The 20,530-nt window shown below is 39.9% G+C and overlaps 1 protein-coding gene across 6 annotated transcripts in view; it reads left to right on the top strand.

The window, feature by feature from the left end:
- PPP6R2 (protein phosphatase 6 regulatory subunit 2) overlaps positions 1 to 20,530 on the top strand; it is a 98,338-nt gene that overhangs the window by 60,857 nt on the left and 16,951 nt on the right. For all 6 annotated transcript variants that reach the window (XM_035569277.2, XM_035569278.2, XM_035569279.2 and 3 more), the window contains 12 exons: positions 941 to 1,053; positions 5,081 to 5,194; positions 6,435 to 6,561; positions 7,068 to 7,220; positions 7,876 to 8,079; positions 8,736 to 8,800; positions 12,902 to 13,017; positions 13,955 to 14,040; positions 14,390 to 14,470; positions 16,098 to 16,195; positions 18,739 to 18,796; positions 20,255 to 20,382. In XM_035569277.2, the coding sequence (XP_035425170.1) occupies positions 941 to 1,053; positions 5,081 to 5,194; positions 6,435 to 6,561; positions 7,068 to 7,220; positions 7,876 to 8,079; positions 8,736 to 8,800; positions 12,902 to 13,017; positions 13,955 to 14,040; positions 14,390 to 14,470; positions 16,098 to 16,195; positions 18,739 to 18,796; positions 20,255 to 20,382 (1,343 nt within the window). The remainder of the gene's footprint in view (positions 1 to 940; positions 1,054 to 5,080; positions 5,195 to 6,434; positions 6,562 to 7,067; positions 7,221 to 7,875; positions 8,080 to 8,735; positions 8,801 to 12,901; positions 13,018 to 13,954; positions 14,041 to 14,389; positions 14,471 to 16,097; positions 16,196 to 18,738; positions 18,797 to 20,254; positions 20,383 to 20,530) is intronic.

The raw sequence follows: 20,530 nt of genomic DNA, 5'->3' as shown, positions 1-20,530 counted from the left end.
ACAAGTAAGTAAACATTCAGTTAAAGTATACAAGATGCAATTCTCTGAGCTCATGAGAAAGGCATGGTGAGTATTAAATTACATGAGTGCTTTGTTGTTTGTGTTTTTTTTTTTCTTTCAATAATTTTCACAAACATCCAAGCCAGCAGTTCTAGTTCTGGATTTTGGTTTGCTACGCTGTCAGCTGGGTGCTGACTGCCACCCCCGATGCTGAGCGGAAGGAACAGAAGCAGCACGTTGGTCTCTCTGGCTGCAGCTTTGTGTTAGATGGGGATGGGGCAGTTGTTAACAGATGCCTGTGAGTGCCAGCAGTCAGCAGTAACAGTATGATTCTCTCCACATACTGCAGCAAAAATTGCCCCCTCTGAGAGAATGAATGGGAAGTCACATGCCGATTTGTACGTCTTCAGCAGCACTGTCTTATGGATGAATGCTAAATTACAGCATAAGATGTTACACATACAGAAGCTAGAGACAGTCTTTGATTGATAGCCAGAATGAGACTATTAATTTACCAAAATACTACTTTAAAGCCTTTTAATACATAGTAATTAAATTGTAAAGGGTTTTATCAAGTCATTTATTTTTCCTCATGCAAAAGAAGCCTCCTGAGTAGTGAGAAGTAAGAATGAAATACTTGTATTTGAAATTTGCGAGTTGACACACTTGGTCAGAAAGTTTAAAAACAATTCTCACTTTCTGGAATCTTTGAGTTCAGGAAAACCCTATTTATGATTTTAAAATCTGTTAATGCTTCTAATAATTCACATAAACATTATATTTAACAGATAAATAATCTAGAGCATGGTAGCACTTGTACTCAGAAGTTCTTATTTAGTTAGTTTCTTGCATTCCCAGCTATGTTAAAGTTGCTCTGAGAGCCAGAATGAGCCAAGCTGAGGAGTTAGCACTGAAGTGTGCTCTTTGTCGTTGTTTACAGAGGCAATCAAATGCTTCCCAGACCCTGTGTGATATCATAAGACTGAGCAGAGACCAGAGCAATCAACTCCAGGATATACCTGAGCCTGATCCACTTCTCACAGCACTGGAATCGTAAGTACTTGTCAGGGGATTGTTGCTAAACTAGTTGTTACAAATATTGTCACTTCTTGATAGCTCTGTGGAGACACAAACCATGCAGGAAATAGTCTTACACCTGGGCTTAACTCTTGACAATTATCCCAAGCATTTAATTTTGCTTCTAAGTTGTGGCGTCCCTTAACGACCTCTGTTGAGATTTCTGTTTTTCGTAGCTCTGTATGAATGCGGGAGGTCGGGGTTAATGATTCTCAAAGCTCACAGTCCAGTTCAAGGCAAGGCAACGCTAGGGAGTGCATTCAGATCTCACGGTGAATTCGGAGAAAGGTGAACTGTGACAGCAATAGTTGAGGGAAAACCCACAAAGACAAATCTTAACATTCCTGTATTCACTATATTCTTCAGTGCTGAGTGTGACTTCATGTGAAAGGCTTCAGTCCTATTTGGCCAGTCAGTGACTTTCCTCCCCGTCAGTAAATGTATTGCACCGTACAGACAGGTTTCAGGTCGTCAAATTACTGTCCTTCCAAATGGGGAACAAAATGCTGTGACAACAGAAGGAGCTCTCTCACCACCGTAGCTTGCATGTCACTGTGCACTTTGGTTTGTACTGGGCATTTTCAGCTTGCCTTCCAAATTTTTCTGAAGTCTGCTTACGTGCTCTGAATGTCCTCTGGCATGCTATTTTTGGCTTCTGAGCCAAGTATTAGTTGAAGATTTCTTAACTTATGTAGACCTTGGGTTGTATGCACTTCTGCATAGATAAGGTGCTGCCAAGATGCTTCTTGATTCTTCTCACCAAAGATTGTCTGCTTGGCTTTTACTTAGACCGAATCATTAATCCATTTTCACTCTCCAAATTTGGTTGAACTCTGAAAGAAAGAACCCTGCACACTTTAATCGCTTCCCTAGGCCTCCCATCCATTTATTTGTGATGTTAGCGTTAGGCTGGAAATTCGAATCTCTTTTTACCATCCCAGTGGATACCTCAATACATTAGAGGTATTGCCAGCTAGTCCTTTTTCCTCAGAGCCCTGACTCCTGTGACCTTCATGAGCTGTCATCAGGTCTCAGAAACATTGTGCACTGCTTTAATTAGAGGTGGCATGTCACAGTGCAGATACAGAATTGGTTTTCATCATTTTCTAACTTCTGGTTTGCAGACAAGATGTGTACGTAGAGATGTCATCTCTTATTAGGCCTGGTAGTTTGGCTGGAAAAAGCAGAAAAGCTGCTTTGGTTTGTAAGCTGTTTTGTCATGTTTGTGCATCATCTTGTATAAATTAAGTGCAGGTAGTCTGTCACTCTAAAATAATCATGGGGAGTGGAATCCTTGAACTCCACCATTTGGGAACTGTTGGTGAGTGCAGGTTGTTTTAAAGACTTAATCTAGTAATACAGTGCTCCTAGTGTACAGCCTGCAAAAGAAGCGTTTGTACTGTTTCATTTTTTTTTTAAGTTACAGCTGATAGAAGGTGTTCTCTTGAAGAAAGGATACAGCAGTGCTTGTAGTCCCAGCTAGTGGTGCTCAGTACTTCCTTTCAGGACCTGCAGTTTTATGTCCAGGCAACTTTCCATGAAACTTTGAGGATTTTTTTATCCATCTGAAGTGGTTTAAGCTAACTTCTGTAATATTACTGAGGGAATACAGTGATGATGAACTTTCAAAGAGTATTTTTGTTAGGAGCTATTTCCCAAATAATGTCAAATGAACAGCAGGGGCATCTGTTGGGAAAGGAGCTGGAGCGTACAGGTGAAAACAGGATGGGAGTTGTGCTGCACACAAACTCGGAAAAGCCACGTTCTCTGGAGATACGTGCTGGATCTTCCACGGGCTTGAAGTATAAGCCTGCGCCTCTGAGGAAATGCTTTTTATTAAATGCTTCATTTCCTTGATTGCACCTGCAGAAATACGGCAGATCAGGCCTTTTGTCCAATGGCCTGCCGTGGTTTTTTTATCGAATAAGCACAATGTTGGATTTTCAGCATAGATCGCATCCCTGATCCTGGGAGCCTTCAGCATCTCATCAAAACTGAATCCATTTTGAGCCCTTTCAGTGTTCGATGAGCCTCCAGCTTGGCTGCTTCACCTGGAAAGCCTGGGACCTTTAACGAGTGTCAGGGCTCGCAGCGGCGTCAGGGGTGGACAGCCCAGAGAACTCGGTAGTTTTCAACTTTCTCACTAGTTCAGCAGAGGGATGCGGAGCCCTGCTGTGCTCGGGGCAGAAGTTTGCTGCCCCGTGGTCTTTCATGAGAGCCTCTGTGGAAGAATTTAAGCAAACTTCCCACGTTGCACAAAGAATTGTACAAAGCTGCAGTTTGAGGTTTGGTTCCTACTTCACGGGGATGGTCTTCAGCTGCTGCTTCATCTTCCTTCCCTCTCCCTCCCAGCTGCCCTCTCTTGTGTGGTTTTCTTTGTCTATGCCATGTTTTGCATGTTTTCAAGCACTACCTGTAACTTCCATGAGATAAATAAAACTGCTTTTGTACTTTCAAAGAGTGTTTCTAAAATCGTTACACCACTTCACTATTTAGAAGAAAAAATACTCTGAACGAAAGTGACTTTTTGCACCGCTGACGTTTCTGCTGGTGGCACACAGCTGTCACACATCTCATTTCTGTCACATATCTCATTTCATTTCTTTTCTCTGGTAATTTTTCCAGGCATTATTGGTAACCTTTTTTGATCTTTGGATAACATTTATTTATCTAGGAATCAGGAATTAATGATCAAGTATTGCTGCAAGAAGGAGCCATGATTAGGGTTACAGAATAAATACCAAATCTAGATTTTCAATAACTGTTTTCGAAGCTGTCTGCAGCAGCTTGTTTCATAGATTAATTGTATGCAACAAAAGTGAATTCAGTTAATCACAGTAAAGGGTTACTTTTTCTTTACTCTGCCACTTGAGCTTGTGCTGATAGAGTGTATTTAGATGCTATTTATTAAAATAGTTGTATCTCATATATTATTCATGTATTTTTACGCTTTTATCTCATCTTATGTGTACAAATGTAAATGAGATTTTTTCAAATGTTAGGAAATAGTAAAAATTAGACTGCGAACTTGAGTAGTACTGTTTTAGCTGGATATGTGATTTAGCAACTCAAGAAGGGCACTTGCCGAGTACTGGATTTTGGAGAAATTTCATTAACATCTGCAGAATTAGCATGGGGAAAGAATCTCGGTACAGAGGTGGAAGTAGGCACTGCTCTAGTCACTAACTACAGATGAGTAACAGTGCCAGCCGAAACCTCATGTTCCCCATATCTTTTATTCATTTAACATAGCAGATAGCAGAGAGAACAACGTGTTGTTACCTTTGTGCTGATTGTTTTTCAATTCCAAGGTTGTTTTTGAGTTTCAAAATCATTTTTAAGGCTAGAAAAGAATGTCATGATTCATTTTGACTCCAGGAGTCTTCAAGACTTGGTGATCCTTCCACCTGGCCCCAAATCTGTCAGGATTTGGAAGGTATTTTATCTTGATTTAAGGGCTCAAAGAGGTTGTGAACGGATGAAAGTATTTCAAGTGGATAATAGCTAAGACTATTAAAAATGTGCATATTATTTACAGTTTTGTTGGCCTCTCTTTCCTGGATCTTACTATGCCAGTGGCAAATGATAAGGGTCAGCTTCCAATGTTTGTTTTCTTTCTTCTGGGCTTCTAGTGGATAGTTTTTAGAGTACGAGCTCATACCTTCATATTGTCTTTAATGAATTAAATTGTCCAAGTTAACACTTTGATTGTCTTCCAGTGTATAATTAAGACGTGTATTTTGTTACAGGAGAACCAGCTTTATTTGGGAGTCTGGGTGTTGGTAACTAGGTCTTACCTAGTGATGAGTAAGCAAGTTCAGAACCTAATGTAGAAGCATTCTTGTCTTTGCAAAATGGAATGTCTCTATTTTTTCGCAAAAAAAATAAAATAAAAAGAAACCTTTTCTTTTGGAAAAAACAAAAGTGTTTTTTTCTGGTGACTAAAGCAGCTGCCAAACATTTCTCATTCTAATACTGCTAATGTGTGTGTGTTGATCAACAGGCAGGAATGTGTGGAGCAACTCCTGAAGAATATGTTCGATGGAGAACAGACTGAAAATTGCATAGTGAATGGGACACAAGTTCTTCTAACGTTGCTGGAAACAAGGCGCTCTGGGTAAGTCAGCACACTTCCTTCCCTAACAAGAACAGTTTTAGGAATTCCGGTCTAGTTTTAATTTAAAAAAATGGGGGTTGGGAGGGGGGATTTTTTTGACCTAACGTGAAATGCTGTATAGAAATGAGTACAAGAAAAGCTGGTGGGTTTTTTTTTGTTTGTTTGCTTGATGCAGTGCCTGTACTTCATGACAGCCAAAAAAGGGCACCTTGGGCTCTTTTGTGGGCTCTTCCAGTTCTCTTGCACGTGTGTAGCAGAGTTGTGTCTGTTATATCAGAGATCTTACAGCAGAATATACACAGAGTGGGGGACAATGGGATAGCATTGCCTAATCTGTGTGATAACGTATGTAGTTTTAATTTTGTTTCTTAAAACTATGTCATATTTTTGTTTCTTTTTATGGAGATAGAGTAGAGGTGGAAAAAGTGGGTTCTGGGGAGGAAGAGAGACACTGGAAGTCTCACTTTTTAAAAAAGAAGAAAATAATGAACAGTGACAAAGCTAATGGAAGATTAGGAAGAGTTTCTGAAGAGAGAAGCAGACAGGAGATGGCACTGGGCAAACAACTTGTTACTCAGAGAGTCATGTACAATTAAAACTGAAAAGTTGAGATACTGATTCTACTGTGTCTTGTGCTCGGGATCTCTGAAGATTTATGAGTTAGAGACTTAAGTGTTCCTATCTAGAACATGCCTGCCTTGCTGAAATGAAAGCATTTATTTTATTCCAATATGAGACTTTGCTGTTGGAAGGGGCTATTAATAGTTGTTATGATTTACTGCTTAGCAGTGAAGAGGTATGACTATGAGCATAGCTACGTGTCTGCTCTAGCATTTCACTAGATAGGATGCTTGTGTACATCTTTTGGAACACTTGTGGAAAGTTTTTTATAGTTTTTAACAAATGTTTATAGATATAAACATTTGCTGATGCATTTTACTCCTCAAATATTTGTGAAGTTTTAAAACCAGGAAGCACTTCAGTAATTTGTCTTTGTCAGCTCTGCAGACAGCTTGTTCTCTGTCTTCCCACTCATCTCATTCACGGCTTTGATTATGTGAATATCATCTTGCAAATAATATAATAATATAGTTATGTAAATATGTTCAGTAGCTGTCTGTTATTATTCTTCATATTCATAGTTGTTTTTCAAGAGAAAATAACCAACATGGACAGCGTGGCTAGAGGCCATTTTAAGATTTTGTCAAATCTTGACTGTTGTGCTTTTTGCTTTTTACAGGGTGGAAGGACTGATGGACTCATACACTCAGGGATTTGAAAGGTCTTACACTGTCAATAGCAGCATCTTACATGGTATTGAACCAAGGCTAAAAGATTTCCACCAGCTGCTGCTCAGCCCTCCCAAGGTAAGGCATCTCATCTTTCTCAGGAGCAAATTGCTGCTGACTTGGATTTCAGGGTTTCCTCTTACTTATTCCTACTTACTTATTAGTGGGATTCCTGGGTATTAAGCTGAGACAAGCAAACTCAACCTTATATCTTTTGAAGAAGAAATCACACTTAAGGTTCATAATTCACGTGCTTAGGAACGTAGGAATTGAAAGCCAGTGCATTGTACTTGAGGAAAACTAAGAAGCACAGAGATGTGACCGATGGTTTATGTAAGAGTGGCTAGGGAGAGAAAGAGACTGTTAGTTAGTGGATATTTTGATCTCACTCTTCAGTTCTGGAAGTACAAATCTAATAGTAGTCGCAGGACACTGTCCTCTGTGTGGGAAGATAATTTAGGTTTACCTGCAGAGAATATTTATGTAAGAAAAAGAAGTAGTTATATTTAGGCAAATCGATGTGCATATACACTAAAGGAAATGTTGATCTTTGTTGAGGTTCTCAATGTCTGTTTCTCTGATAGAAAACAGCAATCCTAACTACAATTGGTGTCTTGGAAGAGCCACTGGGGAATGCTCGTCTTCACGGATCTCGTCTAATAGCTGCTCTGCTTCACACAAACACTCCCAGTATTAATCAGGAACTATGCAGACTCAGTACCATGAATTTATTACTTGTGAGTAATACAGTATGACACTGCAAATGGTGGGGGGGAAACGACTTCAAACTGAGAGTGTTTTTACTTTCCCTTTCATCTGTTTAGTGCAAGGTAGTTTGTTTCATGTGTGCCAGTCACATTATTTCCCTAATCTGCTGAAAGAAGGAGCTTTTGTAATACAATTACAGTTGCTTAGTATGTTGAACCAAACATCTTGCTTCAAATTTATTGTTACAAGAGTTCAGTAGCGTGTATGCCAAATAGTCTGGTTATTGAGAAAGCCTGGGGACCTTGTGGAGACAGGCCTCACAATACCAAGAGCTGACTGCCATTATAAGCAGGACAGTCTTTCAGAAAATTATTTTTATACTTAAAATTATTTTGTTGATATTTTTCACTCACAGAATAGATAACATTATTTTCAGTGTTCCTGTGTTATGAGAGCCCTAGCTGTCTATGAGGGTGTTTCCATTGTGCTCAGTTCATAGGTAATTATGCATCAGAGCAGAGAACACCGAGCACATTCAGATAGATATAACTGGATCCTAAATTATTTTTAGTGTAATTGCTGATTAAACAATTACTTGCACAATGTTCTAATTATAATTTGATTGTTAAAAATGGGAATGTGTATTTAGAATGATTTTTTTGTTTGTTTCTCATTTTATTCCAGGACTTATTTTTTAAATACACATGGAATAACTTTTTGCATTTCCAAGTGGAATTGTCCATAGCAGCTATTCTCTCACACTCTGTGCAAGAGGGAAAAACAACTACTAATGACCTAGAAAGCAAAGAAGAGGTGCTGAATGGAAATGTGGCCACAGAGAACTTAGAGGCTCCAGAAAACAATACCGAGAATATCATGGTTACTCATGTAAGTCTGGTCATGTCACCTGAGAATTTTAGACTGATTGATTCAGTTTGAATATGCATTAGCAGGAAAATGATATAATGAACTGTCCGAGAGCACAGAGTTTATTTAAAAGTGTTTAGATATAACTTGGTTCTGCTGGTTCTGGTTGGAACTGTATTTGCTTTTGTAAATTTGTTTTTAGCATCCAGTTACAAGGAAACATACCACCCATCACATTTAATGGGCTTGTGAATTCCTTTTTATTTTTTTATAAAGATGCATATAAACTTTGGACAAAAAAAAAGAACCATTATAGTAACAACAACTGACTAATCACATTTTAGCTCCTCTATTTTGGCCCTAATGATGAAAACATTTTGTTGTATTTGTAAAATGACAACAATTATTATTATTTTTGGGCTTGTGAAGCCCCAAAACAGACTGAAGATGTTTATATGTTTTGCTGTTTTTGATGGATCCTCTGAGAAAAAAAATGAGAAAGAAGAAACTTGAGCTCTTAAGAAAGATAAATGCTGAACTTTAAGTTCTTGTTCAGTAGGAGTGAAGGAATGAGCAAAAGTAACTCTAGTTCAGTACAGGCTTCCTAAGGCATGAGTATTTCTTTGGCAAACTTTTGAAATGTTCTTCCTCTCTCTCTCTTTTTTTTTTTTCTCTAGTTGTTCCAGAAATGCTGCCTAGTGCAAAGGATATTGGATGCCTGGGAAGCCAATGACAAAATACAGTAAGGGATTTTGGGGTCAGAAGGCCTTGTTCTAGGGCTGCAGATGTTGAATATTCACTTGAAATACACTTTCAGTTATTTGGATTATTTACAATTTAATGGTGTATGGATTTTAATTTTGATTATGATTTGGGATTTCAATTATTTGCATGTTAAAAAACAAATTCACCAGATAGGTGTATAATGTGAAAGCATGAATGTTTTTATTATTTATAACATTTCAACCCAAATACACAATATGCTTCTTTCTTGCTTTGTCAAGAAATGTTACATAGCATTTCAACTTTTTCTTTTTTTTTTTTTCTTTTCATAAGTGCATAATTTCCCTAGAGCAAGCAGCTGTGTAGAAACTGAGATGGGCAAGCTTTTTTGCCCTAGACTGCACATTTAATATTATAACTGTATAAAATGCTTAGATTTTAGATCTTTAGCATTTTTTTTAGATGCTGCCTCCCACCAGCCCCAGCTGCCCCCAGCCCCATCCAGCCTGGCCCTGAACATTTCCAGGGATTGGGCACCCCCAGCTCCTCTGGGCAGCCTGCGCCAGGGTCTCACTGCCCTTGTAGTAAATAATTTCTTCTTATATCCAATCTAAATCTCCCCTCTGTTAGTTTAAAGCCATCCCCCCTGCCCTACCCCTACCCCCCGGCACAGAGTCCCTCCCCAGCTCTCCTGCAGCCCCTTCAGGCCCTGGCAGCCCGCTGGGAGCTCTCCCCGGAGCCTTCTCTTCTCCAGGCTGAGCACCCCCAGCTCCCTCAGCCTGGCCCCACAGCAGAGGGGCTCCAGCCCCTGCAGCATCCTCGTGGCCTCCTCTGGCCTCGCTCTGACACGTCCCTGTCCTGGTGCTGGGCCCAGAGCTGAACGCAGGCTCCAGGTGGGGTCTCAGGAGAGCGGAGCAGAGGGGGACAATCCCCTCCCTGCCCTGCTGCCCACGCGGTGCTGGTGCAGCCCAGGGTGCGGGTGGTTTTGGGGCTGTAGGCACACATTGCTGGCTCATGTTGAGCTTCTCATCAACCAACACCCCCAGATCCTTCTCTAATGCTGATTTCATGCTGAATGCTGTAAAAACTAAATAATTAAAAAACAATCAAAAAACACCACCACACAGATTGAAGTGAAAATATTACCTATGCTCCTGTTTCTTAGCCCACCTGAATGTTTTGGTCCCTCCTCCTTGTTTTTAGCTCTTTATAGCTTCAAAGTTCAGTGTAGTCCCACTCTATTTTAGGCTCACTGTCAGGCCTGCAACCCCTTGGGCAGTTGATAACAAATTTTGCTGATGGTTTCATTGCACAGCTGTCATAGTGCACAGCTTTGTAGGTAGCAGAAATATCTGTGGTTCCTGCTTAAGAGTTTTCCTCATTAAATTAGATGGGAACTAGAACTCATACATATTTCATGGCAAACAGTTCCAGTCACCACACTGGAAAGAATCTTAGTGGTGAAAATTAATACTGAGCTAACAGAGAGGTATCTCAGATAGTGTCCCTTAAGAAGTTTGAGTTCATACAAAGATTATTGTATGCACTTGATGAGGAGATGGAGTCAAGCCCTGGGACCCCCAGGGTCAGAGATTCCAAGATGAGAGCTTGGGAACTAGTTCTTAAAAATCAGCAGAGAGAATGGTGGTAATCCGTTTTCCTGTTGGAACATGGAATTTCTCTTCGGGTTCTCCTGGTTTTAGGTGTTCCCTGCATTTTTGATAAAAGACTTTGTAACTACTGGAACTTAACGTCTACATATGCCACGTAATTATTTTACTGCAGTACATTTGCCTCGGTAGTTAGAATTTAAAATAGGTAAATTCTGGTCATCAATACATATTTATAGGAAATAGCAGCTTACTGTAGCACATATTTGTTTGCCTTCTTATTCCTGTAAGTGTAGTAACCACCAAGAGTGGTATGGTTGATAGCAGTTTATGACGGTGTTGAAATAAAAGTTAATTTTACATGCTTGCTGTCTACATTCCAGCAGTGTGTTAAGGACTGCTCAACTCAGAAAAAAAAGCTCGATTGGTCCTCCCAGAGCACACAACCTAAGACAGACACAGCATTGCTGTAGACCGCTTCTGTCACCACTTGCTTTAAATTTTTGAGAAAGCCAAGCTTGCAAGATTGCTGAAAAAACATGCATTTTTACAGAGAGAAACGAGAGTGCTGCTGTTCTCGGAAGGGCTGCGTGCCTTCACCCCGTCTGCCGGCAGACTTTGTCCTCCGGAGCTCTCGTGGGGGCGTTTGGCACAGCCTTTAGGAGGTGCAGGGGGGATTTGCCTCTAGGTGTGCCTGCGTGCCCCTCCGCTTGCTGCACCCGCTGTCTGCAGCTGCCCTGGTGCAAGGGGGGCTCCGGGCCGAGGAGTCGGTGCTGTGGCACTGGGGCACTCGGCAGCGCCGTGGCCCTGGGCTGGGGCTGTCTCCTGCTGGGCTGGGGTGCAAAAGAAATGGCCGCAAGTCTGCATCCAAAAGGCTGTAGCGTAGCACTGAAAACTCATTTGCAGGTGTTAACTTTTATTTGAATAGTTCTAAACCCTGAATTCGGGGTGCAGGTTAGAGGGCTGTCGTTGGTACAGGAACTTACATACCATGACAGTTGGTATTGGGTTTGGGTACTGGGTTTTGGTGTGGGTACATGTGGACAGAAAAGACAGGTGTTTGTTTGTTTTCTTCCCAAACGGTCTAATCTCCTCACCTGCTGTGTTCAGCTCCAGCATTAGGGGAAAGACCGAGATGATTTCAGTAGAAACTTCTCCTTTTCAGATGTTGAGGAGGTGATGACTGCACTTTCCAAGAGGGGCAGGGGTCATAAAGAAAACCAAAAGTTTAAAAATATTGCTGTAACTCCATGTTGTCAGAAGGAGCTGATTCTTGCTGACGGCTTTGCTCTATTCTATCTGTCAGCTGTGACTGCTACACACAAATCCCCAGAGCAAGGACAGAGAAGAATTGGCGTGAGCACAGCACACCAGCTCAAAATTAATTCCAATGTATTTAGTGCTGTCCCTCTCCCAAGGAAAAATGGAATTCCTTATTATGTGCTGGCTCTGTTAACATCTAGGAAAGAAAGCTTTGTTTTACAGCTGGAGACGTAGTTAACATTAGCTGGAAACTTCTTGTCATGCTACTCGTGAGGGTTTTATTTTATTTACTTTAATTCCAGCCCACCAATTTTATTTGTGGTTGCTTGAGTCAACCTTGCATACACCTGTGCTACATTAAGAAATGATCATTTCTGAATAGGGCTTCAGTATCTGGTGTACTTCAGTGCACGTAATGCTACAATCGAGTAATCGCGTTGTGTCTCAGAGTTTTGTCTGAGCTTATTTTCAGCACCTGCCAGTTTAAAACCAGAAATGCTGCTCTAAACATGTTACTGTGAAATTCCTTACCAGTGGTCTGCCGCTGGTGTTTACATGTTTCTTCCCAAATAGTTTGCCTACTGTGGAAAGCAGAATTATTTCAGGCCGTTCGTGCTCCAATTTTTGGATTCCTTCTTTGCTATCCAGTGAAGGAGAACCAATGCTAACTCAGTGGCTTAAAGACTGCCTGGGCTTAGTGTTGGCTTCTTATGGTTTTGGTAAGGGAGAAAACGTATGGCTGCAGATTAGTCTCTTCTGTTCTCTTGAATTCATCTGCTAAATACTTCAATTGCAAGTAAAACTCTAAAGCTTTTTTAGTAGAAGGGATGTAAATTTGTACTGCAGTGTTTCCATTATTGAAAATCATAACCAGAATATTTAACTCTGCAGTCATCTTTAAAGGTACTACATTACCTTAAAGTTTAAGCCAGTTACAGAGGGTATGCAGTGCATTCTAAACTGGATGAATAATCTCTTCCCTCTCGATACATGCAAAAATGCAGAAGGGTTCATTTCTTCTGGGTAAACTCATCCTGTGCCCTGCCTGCGTGAACGGAGAGTGCTCCTGCTGCTTCGGAGCTGCAGCATCTTTTATGTTAACCCTGCTTGTAGTAACGCTTACATAAGTCAAACTACTGCAGGAGTGGGGAACTCTCAGCATTTCTAGGTTATGAAATTGGTTATGACTGTGACCATCTGACTCTCGGTGTCTGGTTATATTGCTACTGGCTGTTCTCTCCTTTCAGGGCAGAAGGTGGAATGAGGCGAGGCAATATGGGCCACCTCACCCGGATAGCCAATGCTGTGGTACAGAACATGGAGAAGGGCCCCATGCAGACTCAGATTAGCGAGTTCATTAAAGGTATAATCTCCTTTCTCCATTCCATTGTTTTTTCCTTAATTAAATAATCCTTGCAGGCCTTTTGGAAAAGTTTTATTGCATTGTATTACATGAGGGTTCCTTTTGTAATGAAAAGGATTACTAATTAAATACCACAAATTCCCATAATTTAAAAAAATATTTAGACCAAATTCAGTTGCTCTTTGTATTTATATACTCATGTCAAAGCTGTTGGAACTTTGGTTTTGTAACCAGAGGCTGAAGGTAATCTTTTTGTGCTAAAGAATGCTTCTTTTCATGTGGGTTTTTACATAGTTCCTATGAATGCTCATTTACAGCATTCTAGGGTGATGTTTATAACTGGTGTTTATATACTTCCTTATTGTTATACCTGTCTGAGAGGAGGAGAGAGACAAGAGTAAGTGATCACAGAGGCCCTACCCCTCTGCTGTGTCAGAGATACTCATGCTCTTTCCATCATATCTTCACTGGACTATTTTTCGAGAACTAATTTTATCTGAGAGTTTTGGTGTGAAAGGAAATAAGATTTTTCATCTGCATCTATTAACAGAAACAGTGACTACAAATATGACTTGAATTTCCATTTTTGGCTTCTCATGAGCATATCAAATAGTGTAGCGACTTGGTTTGTTGTCATATCTACGTTAAAAGTGATAACTTCAAAATATTTCAGTAAAGGCTGAAAGTTTCACAAGTCGTCGTTATTTCTTTCCATTGTTTTGCTGTGCTGAGTTTGGCTGGGATGAAGTTGACTGTCTTCATAGCAGCCCATACGATGCTGTGTTTTGGGTTTGCACTTAGTGCATGCATCACTTAGCTCACGCGCAGGTTTATGTGTCTGCCCAAAGACTGCCAGGTAACCGGTGGGGCTGACTCACTGGCTTTGAGCCTTTCTCTCTGAGCTGGGGTAATCTTTATGGTGACCTTTGTGTTACAGAGCTACCTGAAGACTGCAGAGGGAGATGGGAGAGTTTTGTAGAAGAGACGCTGATGGAAACAAACAGGAGGAATACAGTGGATTTGGTGAGAACAGTGATGCTGTGTATACTTCAGATAGGCCTGCTCTCTTCTGGATTTTCTTTAATAAAAAAGAAGTGATACTGCTGTTTTTTTTCTTCTTGATTATATGAAGTATGCTTTCAAGGACAGAGTGTCTGTAAACGTATACGTACATGTATACATATATATGTGTTTCGTAATAGTTCTTCAACTAGCAGCAGCTCTCATTTGTGTTGGTAAACTCTAAACCATGCTTCTGTGTCATTCACTGGGACAGTTTCTGCCCTCTGGGGAGTTTTGTCTTTATGTGTTTTCGAATTAAAGTATTTGAGCTTTCTTAGTTTTCCTTTGTGCTTATTTTTTCTCCTTTCAGGTGAGCACTCACCATCTGCACTCTTCCAGTGAGGATGAAGATATTGAGAGTGCTTTTCCCAATGAACTTTCTCTCCAACAGGTGAGTTCACAGTGTGTTCTTTGCTGTTCCCGGGGAGTTTCCTTCTCTGATTCTTCTTAAATCCTTCCTATTATAGAGCAGCTTCGTGAATTTTACTGTCACTGTGTTCAGCTCTTAAGTGTTTTTCCAGAATTGTTACTTAAATGGCAGGCTTCAATCTAGACTCCAGTTGGGAATAAATTTGGCTCAGACTGCATCCAAGTCCCAGATACATGATGTCTCTTAAATTCCTGTGAGACGCTGCATATTTTTCTCTCTTTCCTGGTTCTCGGCACAGTAGTGGGTTGAGTCATCCTGATGTAGGAGACGAACTGTGGCATAGCGGTGTAGTTCCCAGCCAACAAGGTAGTTTGCATCACCCACCTGCATTAGAATTGGAGCTGGTAGAGGGGTTCTGCTTCCTCTTGAGCTGTACAGACTTCAATTAAAGATTGGAAGAGCCGTACTAGAATGTTAGCAAGTAAAGATCATTAAACAGTAGCAGTAAGAGCAGTAAAAAGCCTTGACTTAAGGAGAAATGAAGGAAATCAAAGGGATTTAGCAAAGACATCAGGTTCCTCAAAATTTGATGAAGGGTCATCAAATATTTGGAAGCTGCTTTTCAGGATGAAGAATTTAGGCAATCTCCTCCCCACCATTTTTGATGCTAAAAACATGAAGAACATTAACAGAAAATAGAAGATTCAACATGTTCAATCTGAAATCTAGTTAAGGGTTAAAAAGAGCTGAAAAAGTTTACAGTTATTCTTTTGTCCGAATACTCCAACTGGTTACACTGATGTTACAAATGCTTTTCTTTTCCTGTGCTGCTTTATAATGCTCATTAAAAAAGGGAAATTGCATTGCTTTTGTGAAAAATTTGTCTGTTATTGTGAGAAGTGTTAATAAAAATATTGACAGGAGCTGGCAGAACTCCTCAGACAGGAACAAGGGTACTTCACATCACCTGTGGTGGAGTCATGGCAAAGTCGTGCTGCGAGGATGTGTGTGAATTTCTTAGCTGTAGCTGTAGGGGGCCAACTACAAGTATTCAGAATTATCCTCCAAATAGGAGGAGTGATCTGACAGAAATATACAATGCATAAGGGCAAGCATAAGATTCTGTTTAGAGGCAGAATCAATCCTTTTCATACATAGAGAATGAGGCATGGATGAGTAGGCAAGAGTGTGACCAAAAGAAGATCTGGGCAATTATCCTGCATGCAGGCTGAAGAACGGAGGACCCAAGCTGCTGTGGGAAACCAGAAATACCTTCTCGATGTCCATTATGGGTTTAAGTTGCTGCAAGGTAAATTTCATGTTCATCGGGAAAACAAACAAATGAATAAAAACCAATACAATGTTCTATGTGTAACACATAGAATAATGAAGCAAACAAATGATTTCCTAGAAAAAAAATCATAACTCTCTTTGGAAGAAGTTAAGAGCAGATCAGAGAAGCATCTGTCCAAGACTTGTAAAAGTTTGTTTGGTCTTGCTTTGAGAAAGGGGATTGGAATAGGTGATTTCTCAAAGTTCATCAGTTTGCTGTTATTTTAATGCTTTCTTAGAAAACGTGTTTTCAGCCAGGTTAACTGAATATCACTGGACAGCTATCTGACAGCTCTTTTTGGGTTCCATTGCTCAGGCCTTCTCTGAGTACCAGATCCAGCAGATGACAGCTAACTTTGTGGATCAGTTTGGCTTTAACGATGAGGAATTTGCAGACCAGGATGATAATATAAAGTAAGTTTATAAAACTTCAAGAGGCTTATGTTGAGCATTTAAACCTCTTTGCATCTAAGCTTTCTTCTTGTGGTTCAGGTTTTAAAATGAAGCTCACTGTATACCGTCTTTGGTTTGAAACAAACAGGAGACTGATCAATGGCCCGGAAACATCTAACATTTTATTCACAGTGGCTCTTTTTATATACCTTTATAGATTTTTATAGATATTTTTTTTCTGATCTACAATGTCAGTTGTAGAACCAAGGAAAAATATTTCTTCATTTTGATGAGTAACACTTTAATAAAACATGCAATTATTACCCGGCCACGTTCTAGAATAAATTTAGCTGCACAAAAAGCAAAGCATTAGAGCTAACTCTAGGGAATTATACTGATATTTGCGAGTGGCATTAAGTCTTTATTGAAAGTAGGAGTAAAATAATGGTATTCTGATAAAGTCCACAGAAAAATTAACCGTTTTTTCACTTATGAATATGGAAATGTAGATAAGGCAGGAACAAGTAATTGTTAATAGAAGGTAGATACAGGTGGATTTAGTGTTACATGACTTTCTGAATTCAGTGTTTAAAAGTGGTGCTACTTTTATAGAAGAACTGCTGTAACACAATTAAAACTGCAGCTTGTCTTCTCACCTTAAAAATCCAAGCTAAGGAAGTTACTGGGACTGTAATTATCCTGATTGTCCATACTGGAGAGCTGTAACCATTTAGTATTACATTTATTGGCAGAATAGTGCTCCAGGAGGATACCCAGCATAGCATTCAGCTTCTCAGCTTTTTCCATTCACTTTCATCTCGTGGCAGTGTTTGTTTCAATCACAAGAAGTGTTTGTCCAAGGTGGCAGTGAGGGAGTAGGTGGTAGTACCTGCCGTACGTAACGTCCTGAGGGTTGATACTCACAGGCCAGCAAATGTTGGGGTCTGCTGTGCAAAATCTGTAGGATCCTGGTGTCCTGGAATTCTGACTGAAGCAGGAAGCTTTTAGAACAGAACGCTCTGGGCATGCCTTATTGCTCTGTGGCTGCTCCAGATTTGTTTTATTGAGGATTCTTTTGCTGGTCCTGCAAAGACCTTATTTTTAGCAACTACTGTGCTCTGTGAAATACCTTAAATAAAATGACAATGTAGAAATAGTTTAGCTGCTACAGAGTTGCTTTCAAGCATGAATCAAAGTAGCTTGTCCTGATGGCCTTCCATTTTTGTTAGCTCTGAGAGTCTGAGGTCATTACAGTCTCAGGAACTGCATCATTGTGTTTGCCAAACAGTTGGGAGCTGTAATTCTAATGTGGAGGAAGGTTTTAGAGTCTGTCTTTGCTTTCTGAGCATTGTAGATGTCAAGATGTTTAATAAGTCTAATAAGTTCCAGACTAGAATGAGAGATTTCTTTGAATATGGATTACTTAGTTCTGTACATTAAAAATAAAAAATCTTACCAGACGACAGCAAATATTGAACTTGTGTGTAAGTGGAAAGGAAGGGTTAAATTATATGAATAGCTGCTGAAGGAAACTCATGTACATACAGAACATGAAACTGAACGAAGTCTGTAACAGATGTGCTAGACTTCTCCGTATTTGCAATTGGAAAGGAGAATATACTACAAAACTTCTAGTATTGAGCCTTCTGAGAATGGTGCTCTGCATCATTTGTTTTCCAGCTGTTGAAAACTTTGACAGTTAACATTAATATTTTAAGAAGTATTAATCATGCTTCCGTGTCCTGGTGATTTGCACAACAATGGTTTTTACTAATCAGTCTTCTTTAAAGGAAAATAACACTGTCCGAACATAGAGATAACTAGATACAGTGAAAAAATATTGCATGGGCCCAACTTGTGCTGGTAGCTTGGAGTTTTTTGACCTGTAGCACCCTCTGCTGTTCTTACAACACACACACAGGTCCAGATTGGAAATTGGGTTATTTAATGATTTTTTGCAGTGTACATGTCTTAGTAATGCCCACCATGCCGGATTCAGTCCCAAATCTGGATCTTGCCTCATGCTGAAGAACCTAGTGAAATTCTTGGTGAATGTAGTACAGGAATCCAGAGCAGTTGGATGCGGCTTCTTCTATTTTTAATTATTTATCATTTCAGTTGTTTTTTGTTTTTTTTTTTCTTTTTGTATAAACTTTGATTCAGCTGGAGAGGTTCAGTGAAAAATCTGAAGATGGCCTTTACACCGCATATGTAGCATAAGAGCTGCAAAATAACAGGCAGACATTGCTGTGGTAGCCATGCAAACTCTACGTACCTTATCAACGAGATAATGCCAAAGGTTCCACTCAGGTATTGAATTAGACCTAGGAATGAATATCGTACATTTTTTTCAAATACTCAAAAATAAATAATATTTTATCTCAGGAAAGGAAACTATTGCATTTAATACAGCGGTGAATATTGAGGGAACAAACACAGAAGGCAGTGAGTGGTTATATGAAGTATCTCTGTGGTTAGCTGTCTCCTGGTCTTGTGCTGGGGCTGCAAAAGTGCTGTTTGTTACTCCATGCCGTCACTGAAGCTTCTTTCCCTTCTTTTTGCAGTGCTCCTTTTGACAGGATTGCAGAGATAAACTTCAATATAGATGCAGATGATGACAGTGTAAGTGGGTATTTTGGGATATTTATTTAACAGGATGGATTCTGGCAAGTTAGTTCATGCTTGAATCAGCTGTTGTTATTTTGAAATTAAAATAACTGTTAGGTTGTTTTGGTAAAAGGTGCCCTGGTAGCTGAATCCAGTTAAGGAACTCGGGGCATTAAATGCACCCTTGTAGAATTTCCCTATGTTGATGAGGATCTCCAAAAGTAGCACTCTTTACATTGGAGGAATCTTTCTCTCTCTGCAGTGTGATTCTGTTGTCCCTATTTTCACTTTGATAATCTTTCCATACACCAATTAAGAAAATATGCAAATGGGGAATTGGCTTTCTTACAGGTCTGAATATTGCCATGATGTTTCTTGTCTTTTGCATTTTATTGACCAAAATCAATACTTACTGAAGAAGCTGGGTAGTGGCTTAAAAGAGGTGATTCGAGGCTCATCTGTCCTGACTGAAGCTTGTTTTAGTCAATACTAACACTTAGGTTTTCTTGGTCTTAACATACTTTCTTTTTCACTTAAACAGTAGTATGAAGAGTTTTTCTTCCCCCTTCTGGCTGCTGTAGGCAGTGCTCTATAGATACAGAAAGTTTGATTTCTTCGTGAAATTGGCAGCTAAATCTGCAGCCACCAGTTGTTATTGAGAGGCTTATCTTAGCTTGTTTTTTTTTTTTTTTTTTTTTTTCCCTTAGTAGACAGTTTGTGTGTGTGATGGAATTTTAATACAGCTGTTGATTTGAACTGTGCACCGTCTGGAAGACAGCATTTAGTCTATCCCTTAATTCAGAGATCCCGGGAAGCTCAAATGGGCAGATCATTTTTATACTTACAGGGAAACCTCACTTTACCAGTGTCTAAAAAACTGCCATTTCCAGAACGGAAGGTTATATGCTTTGAAGGGTGTGTGTGTGTGCATGAGTTAAGTATCCTCATATGTAGAACTTCCCTGTAATTCTGTCAAGAAGAATGCACTCACTGAAACAAATTGCACTGTGGATTTTTAGCCCGAGTGGGACAGATTGCATTGCTTTAATCTCTAAGTTCCACGGTGGTCAGTTTGTGAATCTATTCTTAAGGAAATTCTTTCCAGCCCTCATACTACAGTGACTTTATATCCCTACCACTGTGAGGGATGCAAAGGGATTCATATAATAGAACAGCTATGAAGCAACATGCAGGAGTTCCTCCTACTTTGGAAGTGTTGTAGGGTGAGACTGTTCTGTTCCTTTCTTGATGTATCAAGGGCTTGCTGCTTCTGAGTGTACTGTGCTATTATTACTCTTGCACATCTGAGCATTGCTTGTTACACAGCTTGGGATGTAAAATGAAATAAGCACAAACACCTTCATGGTACTAGTTGTGTACAAATGCTGGTTTATGGACTTGCTTATAATCTAAGTTCTTGTTTCTGTTTCCAAAGAGTGAGTGAAATTTGACTTCTTTATAATACTGTTTCAGCCCAATGCTTCCCTCTTTGAAGCCTGCTGCAATGAACGAATCCAACAATTTGATGATAATGAGGAGGAAGAAGATATCTGGGAAGAGAAGGAGATAACCTATGCAACCCAAGTTAAATCAAGAACACGGTAAGGTGAAAATGAAAGATCAATTTTTTTTTCCAAATGCTATGAAACTGTACGTTTCAGTTAAGTACATGCTTAGTTGTTTATTATTTATGTGCTGTGAAGCCTTTTTCTGGCACAAAACAGTGCTTTACATGCTGCACTTCTGAAA

Source organism: Cygnus atratus, chromosome 1 (genome assembly GCF_013377495.2).
Source record: "Cygnus atratus isolate AKBS03 ecotype Queensland, Australia chromosome 1, CAtr_DNAZoo_HiC_assembly, whole genome shotgun sequence".
NCBI classification, from domain to species: domain Eukaryota; kingdom Metazoa; phylum Chordata; class Aves; order Anseriformes; family Anatidae; genus Cygnus; species Cygnus atratus.
This window is presented reverse-complemented; position numbering and strand designations above follow the sequence as displayed.